Below are 14,732 nucleotides of genomic sequence, written 5' to 3'. Positions count from 1 at the left end.
TGCCAGCCACCTCATTGGATCCCTAGGTGTTCTGGAACGCGGCTGCTTCTTTGCCAGTCAACGGATCCTAGCCGATCGAATTGATATCGATGTATCGCTCGGCCCGTAGCCGCTTTGTGACACGCGTTGAACAGTTCCCAGTGGCCCTAAACAAGGCGTCCAAGGGATCCATTTTTTGCGCCCGGTCTACCCTCACCTCGCCCTTGCTCTTACTAGGAACAAATCAGAGCTATACCGTATCAAGCTATCATCACCCCTCGTCCTAACGACACTGAAATCATCCGCCTCACATAGAGCCGGAAGAGATTGATGGACCCAGTAGACGATTAATTCCTATTGCCGACACCGACACTAAGAGACGGGACAAATAATAGGATGAGAAAGAGGCAGCATTCATTTTCGATGGATTGGAGCCTAGAGAGCGAGTGTTCATCTCTAAGTAGTCCCTACAGTCAGAGCTAGTTACTACCGGGCTTATAACTGCATGCCTTGAGACGGGACCTCAATTCGATTATTCGATCTTATTATCGCTTTGCTTTGAAATGTGAGGACAAGCTCTGTTGCGGTGGTAATTTGATTTGATTCTCCCAAGAAAAAGACCTAGATTTCTAGCCTCTCACGTGGATCGTAGATCATGTTGAGTACTACTTCTATGTCATCTGCCCGTATCCTGGTTCATCGGTTTTTTGCGCCACGTTGAAGAGCAAATCCTACATTTCAGTCGAACCCCCAAACAAGGGAACTCTGCTGAGTACCTTGACACTGTAATAGCGATGATCCCGACCTGGGAAGTCCGCTTTGCCGCTGTTACCTCCTGTCCTCCGCCGGCCATGACATGTGGCTAAAATTAGTAGCTAATGGTAGTCTACCATTTTTGTTTCTCAAGCAAGTGCTTGTTGACGGGGGCAATTGTTCCTGACCAGTCACAACACGCTGTAATTCTCCATCGCCAACCGTTAAAATTCAACCTGAGTCTAACAGAGAGTCAGTGTCAGTCATCATTCTACCAGAACAGACGAAATAGACAAAAGAACACACATCACGTTTCTCATCTGGGTGAGCTCTTTATTGAGGTTCGGCTCATTTCCATAAACGTCGAGGCTAACCGCAGACAGCTGTCCTGATTTCAACGCGTCGACCACAGCAGCCTCATCGACCAGTGTTCCCCGTGCAATGCTCACAAATCTGGCACCCTTGGTAAACTTGGGCAGGGTCTCCTTGGCAATTAGTTTCGATCCACCGAATAGAGTAGCCAGAGAAACGCAGTTTCTACTGAAAGCAGTTTAGCGAGTGCCTCACAGAAGGCTGCGTCGACTGCTTTCTTCTGTTCGGCGGATTTGCGGTAGATGTCTTGGTAGTTAATCTTATTAGACCGTGCTCGAATCAATCCTGTTTTTCCAGCGCCCTCCTGGGTAATATATTTGCCACCAGCATGAATTCCGTTTAATACGACCATTAATTCCTATTTCTAATCCCAATCGTCCTGCCTTCTTTAGCGTTCTCTGTTTTCGAATACATCAAGACGACTACAAGATTATGGGTACTGGCTCTGCCTGCCGTAGAACTTTGATTGTTGTGCTAAGGCTTGAGAAGTATATAACAGTTCTGAAGGCCGCGTGAGAAGGGCTGCAAGGTAGACACGTGGAGGGCCATGCTATTCTCTGAAAAAGGCATTTACGTCAGGCAGCTACAGTTGTCTCAGTCTATATTTCAAGAGTCGTTGGGGATCCATCGGTACCTTGTTTTCGCCAACCATGGAACTCCCCCATCCACACCCGCACAAACGCCGCCTTGATAGGGTCCACTGACGCACTGCCACTGAGAATTAAATTTGCTGAAGTGACTACTACCCCTGTCTTTATTTATTTAGACTGTTTTCTCATCCGCGTCCTTCCGGCCCCAGATTCGAACTCCGTGCGTCAGAACCGAGGCTGCTAATATTTCTTCGTGATCTGTACCTCGGTGTCAAAACTAGCACGTACGATGTCCCAAACACGTACAATGTCCACGATGTCCTGCACTCAGCCCCACATCCTCCCCGCAGAATCGTCGCGTGTACCTCCCACATCATGCCGTTCGCTCTACACTGTGATTGGTTGGGCATTCGGATTTCGGTGGATATCTTTTTCTGCATGGAGATGAACTAGCTGGATGGATATCCGCTAAATCTCCGCGCTCTTGCAAGTTTCCCAGTCACTTGTTTGTATTGTGCCTCTCCAGTTGAAGACCGCTTGACTCATACCAAAGAGTCGAACACGCCGTTCGTGGCCATCATTCGGGCCAGTGTCCGAGCTTATACTGTAGTTATACATGAATAGTGAGCATACGCCTCAGGGAAGCCATTCCATGGCGTTCCGCTCCACGCGGGGCGGCTTTCTCCCGAAGTTTACCCAGGCTGAAAGCTAAAATGCGACTAGTGACATGAAAGGTCCCATAGGCCAAGCCGCAGCCATGGAAAACATACTCCCAACATAGGTGCATGGATGCGAGGGTAAATTATCTGTCGTCCATCATTCCTCGGGTGGGGAAAGCCCACAGTGGCTGTACAGTGTTCAGAGTCTACACGAGAGAGAATACTGATTCCGGAGTTTATGGCCCAGTCAGGTCTCCACCCCCGTGGTAGACCGGTTTTCGGCCTGCCTCCCCAGAAAAAAAAGTATATAGAGTAGCTTGAGCCGCCGGCTCTGAGAAGTTGTTGCTCAAGGATTCAAAGTATCTAAGGCACTGTTGACCGTAGTACAACACTATGATTTCTGCAAAGCAGCTCGGATTGGCTGCGGCCTTTCTGTCTTTGTGTGGACTCAGCCATGCGAAGAGCAACATTACCTCCGATACGCATTTCTACGGCCAGTCGGAGCCGGTGTACCCTTCGCGTACGTTGGATTGCCTTTACTTCAAGCTTGGTTTCACTATCTCTAACAGTTCTCAGCACATGGCACGGGATCCGGTGACTGGGCTCAAGCTTATCACAAGGCCGCAGCTATGGTCTCCAAGATGACTTTGGAAGAGAAGGTTTGCTGCTACTGCAGAAGTCTACCAGTGCCATTTCATCGAGGCTAACGAGGCCGTGTGCAGAACAATCTTACTTACGGCGTTCCTACCACTGAAAATGGATGTTCTGGAATCATTCAGCCTGTCCCTCGCCTTGGATTCACTGGAATGTGTCTTCAGGATGCAGGAAACGGTGTGCGCACTACAGACTTTGTGAACAGCTACCCCAGTGGTATCCATATCGGTGCTAGGTAAGAACTGTGGTAGATTTAATGTCCAGAGTTATTTCAGCTAACAAATATGCCAAAAAGTTGGAACAAGTCTCTTGCCCATGACCGTGGCTGGTATATGGGTGGTGAATTCAAGAAGAAGGGCGTTCAGGTGGCTCTGGGACCTGTTGTTGGGCCACTGGGAAGAACCACTACCGGTGGACGGAATTGGGAAGGTTAGTGCCCCGGAATATTGCTTGCTTTACACGACTTAATTTCTCGAAGGTCCTTCCAATGATCCCTACCTGGGCGGTGCAATTGCTGCTGCTACTGTGAAAGGATTTCAAGGCCAAGGCGTGATTACAAGTGTTAAGGTCAGTTTACGCCCAAGGGTAACTGTATATTCTTGCCAAAGCAAATGCTGATATGAAATGTTCATAGCATTTCATTGCAAACGAGCAAGAATTGTACCGCAATCCCTCTGTTAATTCCAAGAACCAAACCGTTGAGTCACTCTCGAGCAACGTGGATGACAAGACGATGCACGAGTTGTATCTTTGGCCTTTCCAAGATGCACTTAAGGCTGGAACAGGAAACATCATGTTAGTTCTCAGGTGGCAAAAACGATACGAAAGACGTGGACTAACTTATGATCAGGTGCTCGTACAATCGAGTCAATAACTCTCATGGCTGCCAGAACAGCAAGACACTGAATGGACTGCTGAAGACAGAGCTTGGCTTCAACGGTTTTGTTGTAACTGACTGGGATGCGCAACACTCTGGGGTCGCATCAGCTCTCGCTGGCCTTGATATGGCTATGCCGGACGGCCTATCCTTCTGGGGCAACAATTTCACTGAAGCCATCACCAACGGCAGTGTACCTGAGTCTCGTCTGGATGATATGGCAACCCGGTAAGTGATCTGTTATACTTTTTTATAAAAGGTGTTAGTGCTCATGCAATCTAGAATTATCGCGGCTTGGTATAAGATGGGCCAAGATGATTCGAGCTACCCTAAACCTGGTATTGGCATGCCCTACAACATCAGCGAGCCCCATAAAATCGTGAATGCCCTCGACCGCGACGCGAAGCCAACGCTTTATGATGGGGCAGTGGAAGGTCACGTCCTAGTCAAGAATACCAACAATGCTTTGCCACTCCAGTCGCCGAAACTGATCTCTGTATTCGGATACGACGCGAAGGCCCCTGATCAGTACATGCCTAATGGACAGACTTTTCTCGACAACCCCTGGGAGCTTGGCTATGAACCGGCTGTCTTCCAACTTGATGAGGCCTTTTCTACCAGTGTCATTAATGAGCCATACGATTTCCAGGTTGCGTTTAACGGCACGCTTAGCGTCGGAGGTGGTTCTGGTGCGAATACGGGACCGTACTTGAGTGCTCCTCTTGACGCTCTTCAGCAACGTGCCTACGAAGATAATACCGTTGTGATGTGGGACACTGGAAACACTCCTGGCTTGAACGGCTTGATGGAAGCATCAGATGCTTGCCTGGTCTTTATCAACGCTTTTGCTACTGAGGGCTTGGACCGTGCCGGAACGTATGACGACTACTCCGATGCCCTGGTGAATAAGGTAGCAAAGACCTGCACCAACACGATTGTCGTTATCCACAACGCTGGTACTCGCCTCGTCGACAAGTTCGTAGACAACGAGAATGTGACCGCAATTGTCTTTGCTCACCTTCCCGGGCAAGACTCCGGCCGTGCGCTGGTATCTCTGCTTTATGGAGATGAGAACTTCAGCGGCAAGCTCCCCTACACTGTCGCCAAGAACGAATCCGATTACAAGAACTACTACCATACTGGTGCAGTCACCCCCTACGGGCTTTTCCCTCAGTCAGATTTTGACGAGGGTGTCCTGACCGACTACCGCTACTTCGATGCCCATGATATTACCCCTCGCTACGAATTTGGCTTCGGTCTTTCTTACACTACCTTCTCTTTCTCCGGTCTCGAGGTTTCATCAGTGAAGCATGGCATCGAGAAATATCCTTGCGGTGCCATCGAGCAAGGTGGCGCAATTGATCTGTGGGATACCGTTGCAACGGTCACCGCCACTGTTAAAAACACAGGACGCAAAGCCGGCGCTGAAGTAGCCCAGATCTATATTGGAATTCCTGGGGGGCCAATGAAGCAGCTCCGTGGGTTTGAGAAGGTTATGATCCCAGCGGGCCGGTCAACCAAGGTTTCTTTCCCGTTGACTCGCCGTGACCTTAGCACCTGGGATGTCGTTGCGCAGAAGTGGTTGCTCCAGAGCGGGAGCTATAAACTTTACGTTGGATCTTCCAGTAGAGATCTTCCCCTGACGAAGACTATGAAGGTTGTCACTGGCTCCAGTTCGTGAGGGACTATAGCATATTGTCAACCGAACAGTACACTTAGGATTCGGTCTAGCATTCGGCGAATCTACCATAATTCAGCCCCTGGCTTCTCCGATTCTTAAGTGCACGAGACAGAAAATTCTGTGGTGAACTACTCGTAGCGGCGTGGAACCTACCAATGGAAAACCTTTGTTGATGTCCATTTATATTAGCAGCTACAAGTACATTATTAACAGCCACGTGAAGCACATGGCCAGTTTTCAGTAGGTATTACTACGGTGCGTTACCTAGTAGCGGGTGGCATGGTGATGGCATCCCACCCCATGTGAGAAGGAATAGCGTCCACTGGACGATGACTATCATATGTTGCATATCAGAACTCTTAATCCCTATGCCCTGCTTTTCAAGAGCTACAGGGCATGGGTAAGGGGAAGAGCTGGTATGTAGAAAATCCAGTTGGCAGGCCAAATTGAGCTTATATTATCTAGATTCGGGATTTCTCACAACATTAATCATAGTAAATATTATTTAACCTGCGTTCTCTTGATAATTGATGAACTTGTAGTTTGAATTTATTTAGCTATTTATCTCAACCCTTGTGTAAAATAGGAGTATCCTGTTTCACCTCTTGTGTAGGGTCAAATTTGAGAGAACAAAACTAGGACGCTGCACGAAGCTACAGGCCAGTATCAAAAGTATTGAAAAATTCCAGAACAGCAGAGGTATATCGAATTGCGGTAGCCGCCGGGATTGTTTGTTTTCGTCGAGCAGTCGTTCTGTTGCAGAATTGGTACGTTATTCTTTAACAGCTGGTCAATCTCTATTGCCTGCATTTCCATAAATTAGTGAAATGTTCCAAAAGCCTAAAGGCATAAGAGCAAAATTCCGAACATACAGGAGTTGCAGGGTCACATCCCCTTGAATCTTGGCTTTCAATTGAATATCGACGTCAAGGTTTAGATCCAGCCTCAGCCTCAACTGATCGTCGTCGTCGTCGTCGTCGTCGTCGTCGTCGTCGTCTTCTGGATTTTTCACTGTTTCAGTTGTCTCCGTCACTTGATTGACAGCTGTACCATCTGCATCTGGATCGGGCTGTCTTAAATGCCCAACCTCTTGGTTTCTAGGCGAAGGGTTCAGGACCTGTTGGACGCGGGTATCGTCTGTTTGTGTTTGCGCGCCATCAGGATATATCTGTTCGCGCTCAAACGTATCAACCTGGTCGGGCTCGTTGGATTGAGTCGATGCCTGACGAACTACTCGATGATGATGTTTGACGGGCTGCGGGGTTGCCTCCGCTTCCTCAGGCCGTTGGTCGTTGTTCACAGCGTCTTGACTTTGCTCTTGGGTGACGCTGTCCGATATTTCCTGGAGAGAGTTGGATCCTTTCCTCTCTGAAACTCCGTTTTCTCTCTGTTCACCTCCTTTCGTCTGTTGTCCATCTTCGGAGATCGGCGCCTTTCCGAGCTTGGGTGGTCTGAGTTTCGGCGGTCGCCGTTTTTGTGAAGGCGTGCTACCACTTGCACGATTATTGTTGACTTTCTCTGGGGTATCCGCTGCTGGCGCTTTCATTGAGGTAGACATGATAAATCGTCGACAGAGAAGGTCGTGGGAGGACTTCGCGAATGGGGGATGGCATTTTTCTAGCCTAAAACCAAAGGAGAGCCCATTTTAGGTTTGTGGAGCAATTTCGCCATCCTGACGTCACGTATGTAGGCTCTTTAGAGGACAGAAGGAACTAGACATTCAACTACAACAATGATATCATTCAATCGAATAGATCGAGAGATGTCGATGAATGAGCCTGGTCGCCCATAATTCAGCGATGCGTGGCGAGGCCCAGAAACAAGAATCATTCAATCTGGAAGATTGGAAAAGTCGTGAAAGGGTGGTGAGGCTAGAGCTTGGCCTAGATTGTGCTAGTGAAGTCGATCCGGGGGCTAGTGTTCGGCTGTGGCACACTAGCCACAATTTAGCCTCATATATGGGCAGTCCGTAGACACGTTTTCGGCGAATGGAGAAGATCGGTTTCAGCCGCCCACCGATTGACACATACGTGGCTTGTCGAGCTACGAACGAAAATGACGCTGTCACTGTCGTGGCGAAGGGTGTGGCGAAGAGTGTGGCGTTGTGTGGCGTCCAGGCCCTCTAACCGATGTCCGACTGCAATCGGCCCGTGGTACGCTCAGTTTTTTCACGGCCGAAGTGACGACACCAGCCCTCTCAACTTCGGAACCTAGGGTAGACATCCCCTTAATCAAGTTTTTCTATTGCTTCAGCGGAAATGTGAGTGGGCCGATTGTCGTAATGATGCCGTCTGGGCTTCGGTCATTATTCTCATCTTTGTTGCGGGATGGGTACGTGGGTGGCTGTTCTATAGAATGAGATCCATATAAAAAGTTCCTGGGGCCCTCCACGGTTTACGGAAACGAGATTATCAAGCATTCAATCCTTTAAAAATTTCCAATTTATCAAACATCATTCGCGATATTGAAGTATCATATTTGTGGAAAAGACAACGCGACACGACAAAACCAAAAACAAAGCAACACTATAGCGACCAAAATGCCATCTGTCGAAAAGCCAATGGCGACTAAAAATGCCTCGAAAAAGGCTCCCACTTCTCAGAATGCTCTTCCTGACCGGACGAAGCCAGATTTGAAGTCTCCCAAAAAACTTGCAAACCCGGCGCGGAAGTCGCCTGCCGTTGCGAGAGCCAAAAGTAATGCTCCTGACTCTCCAGATCTCTCAAGCACAAAGGGATCATCTCCAGCTCCCAGTTCGAAAGGCCCGGCCAAGTTGAAACGTGGTAATTACGCGCCAAAGTTAGCCGACAAGCGTCCAATCCCACAAGAAACTGAACCGGACGAGCTAGAGCAAGCAGACCCAGAACCTCTCAAAGAGTCAGCCGACGTGGAGAATGGCACAATTGAATTGCAAGACAACGAGCAAGACGCAAGCGAGGAGGAAGACGCAGAAGAAGATGAAGAAGAAGAAGAAGAAGAAGAGGAAGGACCGAAAGAAGATGCTGCGACGGATCATCCAAAGGCTTCCGGGTCGAAATCAACCTCGGTTTTCCAACGCGGTAAAGATGCCGCGTCCTCCCTTACAGGTTTCGCCAGTAAGGCGAAGAATATCCATTCTCAGCTGCCGGATCCCGTCAAGAAAGAAGCGGCAAGTCGCGTCCAGGCGGGCATGCGGAATGTCACGGACACGGCCCAGTCAGCTGCAGGTGAAACCGACAGCAAAACTCAGGAGATCGCAAACGGCGTTCCCAATCTGCCAACTGATTTATCTGCTCTGTCTGGTCTTGAAGTCGGTGAAGATGGAATGATTCTCGATGACAATGGAACTGAAGTCGGTCGACTGGCTGAGGGTGAAGCAGATGACCTTGCGGGCCAGACAATTGGCGAGAATGGTGAAATCCTAGATGAGGATGGAGATCTGATTGGGCGTGTTGAGCTTCTCAGCGAGGATGCTGCGAAGAAGCCAGACGCATTTCTGGATGCAGAAGATGGTCTGAACTTGACAGATCTTGCAAACCTGCCTATCGCAGAAGACGGCTCAGTCAAGGATAAATCTGGCCAGGTAGTAGGAAAACTCGTCGAAGGTGATCCTCAGGATCTGGTCGGCTCAACCGTGAATGAAAACGGCGAAGTTCTCGATGACAATGGTGAATTGGTCGGCCGTGTTGAGCCTCTTTCTCCCAGTCAAATCGGCGAGCAACTGGACAAGGCCGAAGATTCAGCCGGAATTACGCTGCCCGAATGCTCTATTCTCAAAGACAGAACGATCAACGAAGAGGGCAAGATACTCGATGATGAAGGTGGCTTCCTGGGCCAAATCCCGGAGGGCCAAGACCTGACAGCTCTGACCGGTAAAGTGCCTAACGAGCAGGGTCAAGTCCTAGATGACGACGGGGAAATTATAGGACAGGTTGAAGTGGTACCAGGGGAGGCCGCGGACACAGCAATGCAAAAACTCCAGGAAGCGACTCAAGAGGCCAAGGAGGGCGGCCAAGGAGCACTCGACGATTTCTCGGTTCTCGACGGTCTTCAGGTCGACGAAGATGGTCAAATTGCTGATCCGGATGGTAACGTCCTCGGTGTGCTAGACCAGGGTGAATTGTCAGAAGTCAACGGCATGACCGTGAACGACAAAGGTCTGATCCTAGACGATGAGGGCAACATTCTAGGCAAAGCTCGATTGGTCGCTCAAGAATCTATCGAAGAGCCTGAGACAGCTGCCAAGGAACTACCGCCCATCTCCAATCTAGAAGGACTCAAGTGCAACAAAGCTGGCAAAATCTTTGATGCAGATGGGGTGCTCGTTGGTGAACTTATCGAGGGTGATGCTCGAAAGCTCTATCGAGCCGGTGTGGAGCTTGACGACCGTGGTAACTTCTGGGACAACAGAGGCAACGTCATCGGCAAGGCTCAGACCGTTCCCGTGGAAGAGGAAGATGAAGACAAGGGACCATTTGCCGATAGTGGGGATATCTTTGTCACAGAGGAAGGCTGGATCTGTGATGAAGATGGAAAGAAAGTGGGAAAAGTTGTCGAAGGCGAAATTCGGAACCTTCTTGGACGGGCTGTCGACGACGATGGCGATATCCTGGACAAACGTGGCAATGTGTTGGGACGCGCGGAGCCCTGGGAAGAGCCAGAGGAAGAGTCGGAGGAAGAGAACGTCGATCTCTCGGAATTGGAGGGGCTCACTCCTAACAAGATTGGCAACGTTATCGGGCCAGATGGAGTGCCTGTTGCGCGGGTCAGTGAGGGTGACCTGAAGGCAGTTGCCGGCAGAAAAATCGACGATGAAGGCCAGATCTGGGGTGATGGTGGCAAGGTCATCGGCCGGGTCACACTCATCCCTGAGGACGAACGCGAAAGCTTAGCGCCCTTTAGCGATTTCGGAGATCTGGTGGTTCGGAAAAATGGGTTTGTTGAGGATGAATTCGGCGGCATTGTCGGCAAGATCGTTGAAGGTGACCCTGAGAAACTACAGGGTCTCGCTGTGGATGACGACGGGGATATTGTCGACAAGCGAGGTAATGTCAAAGGACGAGCCGAGCCATATGACCCACCGGAGGAGGAGGAAGAGGACCAGGGAGAGGACCTGTCCGCTCTTGAAGGAATGACGGTCAATAAATTGGGAAATATCGTGGATGAAAATGGATCGGTTTGGGGACGCATTACCTCCGGGACTCCCAAGAAGCTGGCCGGCAAAAAATTGGATGCGGAAGGTCAAATCTGGAGCGATGACGGGAAAGTGATAGGCAACGCTGAACTTATCCCTGAGTCTGAGCGAGAACGTCCTGAAGGCATTTTCTATGGACTTGATGGCCTGATGGTCACCAAGGATGGATCAATCGCCGACCCCAACGGCCAGGTTGTCGGGAGACTGGTTGAGGGAGATCCAGCCCGACTTATGGGCCGTGCCGTCGACGAAGACGGGGAAATCGTTGACAAAGTTGGGAATGTCATCGGTCGTGCAGAGCGATGGACTCCTGAGGAGAAAGAGCGTGATGTCAGCCCTATGAACGGCCGAAAAGTCAACCGGGAGGGCGAAATCCGCGACGAAGATGGCAATCTGATCGGTAAACTCACCGAGGGCAATCTCAAATCCCTGGTGGGCAAGACCGTTGATGATAATGGCTATGTTGTGGACAACGATGGGAACAAAGTCGGCGAATGCACGCTACTGGAAAACTTGCCCGAAGAAGGGTTGTCTGCCGAAGAAATCGAACAGCAGAAGAAAGAGGAGCATGATCGAGATTTGGCGAAGAAGATGTCTTCGATTGTGCAGCAGACATTGGATTCGGTTGAACCGCTATGCAAACAAATCACCGAGGTAAATTTCTCTTTGAGCATCCTACATCGATAGGTGCCCGTTACTGACGAATTCACTAGCATCTTGAAAAAGCCGATCGTACACCACGAGACGAACTCGACGAAGAAGAACTGGTGAAGACTGTGAAGCCTCTCATCGAAGAGGCGGGGAACATGTTGCAAGAAGGCAAAGGTGCTCTTCGTGCTCTTGATCCCGATGGCCAAATTGCAGCCACAGCCAAAGCCCGGAGTGTGGCACACGAGGCAACCCCAGAGGAATACCAGCTGGCCGACCAACTAAAGCAACTTTCCCAGACTGTCACTACTACGATCGACAATGGTCGTCGGCGTATCGCAGACATGCCCCATGCAAAGAAGAAACTCAACCCACTCTGGTCCCTGCTCTCCGAGCCTCTCTTCCAGATCATTGCGGCAGTGGGTCTGCTTTTGAGTGGAGTGGTGGGTCTTCTTGGCCGCCTTCTTGATGGACTCGGCCTCGGAGGACTTGTTCGTGGACTTCTCGGTGGTCTAGGAATCGACAACCTCCTCGGCAGTCTCGGTTTGGGCGATGTTGGCAAGAGTATGGGTATGTCCGGTTGAGCGATTGCGAGCAGGCACCTGAATTGGGGAGTATACGAGTTGGCAGATTGTAACCTATATTTTTGCTATGGCTCTGGTCGCTGTGGCTCAAGTTCTATGTACATTATTTTTGACTTTATCTCTTCTTAATGCTATCTAACAGCGTTCTACGGTATTCTTTCACATTGCGGGATATGCGAGAAAGTGGAAGCGAATGGTAAATTGACGAGGGCTCTGTAGTGTAATACGTGATCTGAGCAAACAGTGTAGCGTTCATAACGAAAATTCCTAGGTGGCCCTTTACGCAATTTGCGTGATGATGTAGTATTAAAGCTCAAATCAACTGGTGATCCCATTCGCTATCAAAGATTCATTCAGGGACTTCGTAATCCATGGCAGAGTTATCAACGCTGTAGATGCAGCCACGGTGACAACAAAAAAAGCAAACATCTAGATTCAGTTAGCGATCCCCAGGGACGATATTTCCAGAGAGCTTACATAGAGTCCAGACCCCGTGTCATCTATGACATTGGGGATGTAAGGTCCCCTCCAATAAAGGCCCTGAAGAAGGCCTAGACCAGTCAAGTAAACCAAAAGGGATAGATTAAGAAAGACTCGCGGAAGATCAACCCAAAACAGTACCAACCGTAAGCCTTTGTCATTGACTGTTTTTCGCGAGTCTAGCTTATCTTTTGTCTCTTTAGATAAACCAGCGAAGAACAGTCTAATACCATCAGCGGATATTATTGAAGACAGGACATAGGCAACATTGAACGCAGTGAAAACAGTAAACACAGACAAAATTAGGCTCGTAGCGAAGATAGCGGAAACTACCCAATGGATATCCTGCATGATGGGTGCGAAGAGGCTGGTAGCAGCGACAGTGGCCAAAAGAGACCCCTAGGATGTAGAGAGTAATTAGCCGGTGTAAGATATACTTGGTAAGGTCGCCTACTGCCAAGCCTACTATCTGCGTAGTAGATATTTTTGAGATTTGGAATTCCTTGCAAGCATCGTTTCCGTTGTTGAGTATTGATGTGCGAACTCTGCTGGCGAGTCTGCTACTAACGCCGAAACACCATACAAGCAAATCCAATGTAGTTTCCTGCCGAATGTCAGACAGTGGGAAAAATAGAAAAGAATGGATTGGTTCTCACACTCATGTTTATTGCACTATTTCGCCTCTTGTTTTCTGGTTTGGTACAATTAGGATGGAGGGTTGATTCACGTGATCGTAAAAGATTTTAGCATCTTTTTAAGAGACGCAGATAATTCTGATTATGTCTTACTTAAGAAACACCGACAATCCGGCGCAACTGTTATATAGTACTGCCATTATTGGGCTCGGGAAGCTGACCCAAACTCTAATCTCAAGCCAGTCCTGTGCCAAGATTGGTGAGGTCATTCTGATGCGTTGACTCATATACGTCATGAGCGAGCATCTTGGACCGCAATCGGAACTCGTTGTAAACCGGACATACTTCGAATTTTTCAATAAATATTATATATTTCATCCTTTGGCGTTATGAAACCGTGTCTGTGCATTTGTTGAAGAACACAACCAGGGATCATGGAATCTAAGCTGGATTCGACAAGCAACAAGATCAAGGTTGAAAGGTAAAGTAATTTAAAACACTCTCTTTACTTAATCTAATGTTGGCAGTCGGGATACGGCACAAAATCATAAACAATCGAAGCCATCACTTTCGGACAGAGATCAGAAACCGACAATCAACAAGTCAGAGGATAGTGGTGATTATGGATCTGCCGAGAAGAAGCCACCACCAATTCCCGCTGTTTCAGAAGTATCTAAAACTGCCGTTGTTGGAACTAAGGATAAGCAACCGATCTCTGTACGCATTTCGGCTGCTCTAAAGGTATCGAATACTGGAAATAATGCAACTGTGGAAGGTCAACAACCCCTTTTGCGACTGTCAACGAGCATTCCATCAGCACAATATACTGGAGATCGTGGATCTACCAAAACCCAACTTTCGGCCCTGGACAATTCTAATGGAGACCGTCCACCTCGATTTCTATCCAAGCCTGGGCAGTGGATCTTGACGGTCTTGGCGGTAATTGGAGCTATTCTACTATCTCCAGTTCTACTGGTCATTGCATTTATTCATCTAGTTTTAGGCGACTCTGGACATTCATATTGAAGACCATTGTCGGATGACATGGTGTAACAGGACATAATACCCTAATCGAGTATGAATAAATACCCAGGCTATCTGACGCCAATCTTGTGCTTCATTCTTCGCGTTCTTGACCTAGCTCTCGATATCGTTTATGAAACGTCCAGCAAGACGCGAGGGTCAATTGAGCTTGAAGCACCACATATGCTAGCCAATTTACTACCTACCCGTTTTAGTTTGACGAATCTTGAAGCATTGATAAATGAAGTTGCAACATAAATGATTTCTAGGGCTTGCCGGACGGACTCTCCCTTAGTACCAAAAATTGAAATAACATTTCCACTAGGTATAAGAACTATAAATAGAACCTCCGTTCTCATTCTATCGGACCTCAACTGCCTGTCACGCTCGGCGCTTCCATGCGAGAGTCCCTCGTTTGATTATTCGCCTAAATTATGGGCTCTTTTTTAAATAGTCCGCCACTGCTCGTATTCTCTAGCTAACGTTGTGGAGATCAGCTAACAGGACAGTCTCTATGGTTCGTCGGTAAACTATTTTAGAGCTTCTCGAGTAGTATTATATTCCTGATCTAATTTGACCTAGGTACATTCGCTCGGAGGTCCCCGAGGTATTAAAGTGCTTGTT

General features: G+C 48.7%; 2 protein-coding genes across 2 annotated transcripts; both read left to right on the top strand.

Moving 5' to 3' along the window:
* Positions 1-2,746: 2,746 nt before the first annotated feature.
* Positions 2,747-5,565, top strand: PFLUO_LOCUS8647 (uncharacterized protein; the record flags this gene model as incomplete). The annotated part of the gene is made up of 8 exons (XM_073786395.1): positions 2,747-2,873; positions 2,930-3,012; positions 3,076-3,242; positions 3,303-3,436; positions 3,486-3,574; positions 3,642-3,802; positions 3,858-4,112; positions 4,167-5,565. 8 exons carry the CDS (start codon positions 2,747-2,749, stop codon positions 5,563-5,565), a joined length of 2,415 nt encoding a protein of 804 aa, XP_073642655.1.
* Positions 5,566-8,104: 2,539 nt separating this feature from the next.
* On the top strand, positions 8,105-11,970 carry PFLUO_LOCUS8646 (uncharacterized protein; the record flags this gene model as incomplete). The annotated part of the gene is made up of 2 exons (XM_073786394.1): positions 8,105-11,392; positions 11,452-11,970. The coding sequence occupies 2 exons, from the start codon at positions 8,105-8,107 to the stop codon at positions 11,968-11,970; spliced, it is 3,807 nt and encodes a 1,268-aa protein (XP_073642654.1).
* Positions 11,971-14,732: the final 2,762 nt, after the last annotated feature.

This window comes from Penicillium psychrofluorescens (assembly GCF_964197705.1).
Source record: "Penicillium psychrofluorescens genome assembly, chromosome: 6".
NCBI classification, from domain to species: domain Eukaryota; kingdom Fungi; phylum Ascomycota; class Eurotiomycetes; order Eurotiales; family Aspergillaceae; genus Penicillium; species Penicillium psychrofluorescens.
This window is presented reverse-complemented; position numbering and strand designations above follow the sequence as displayed.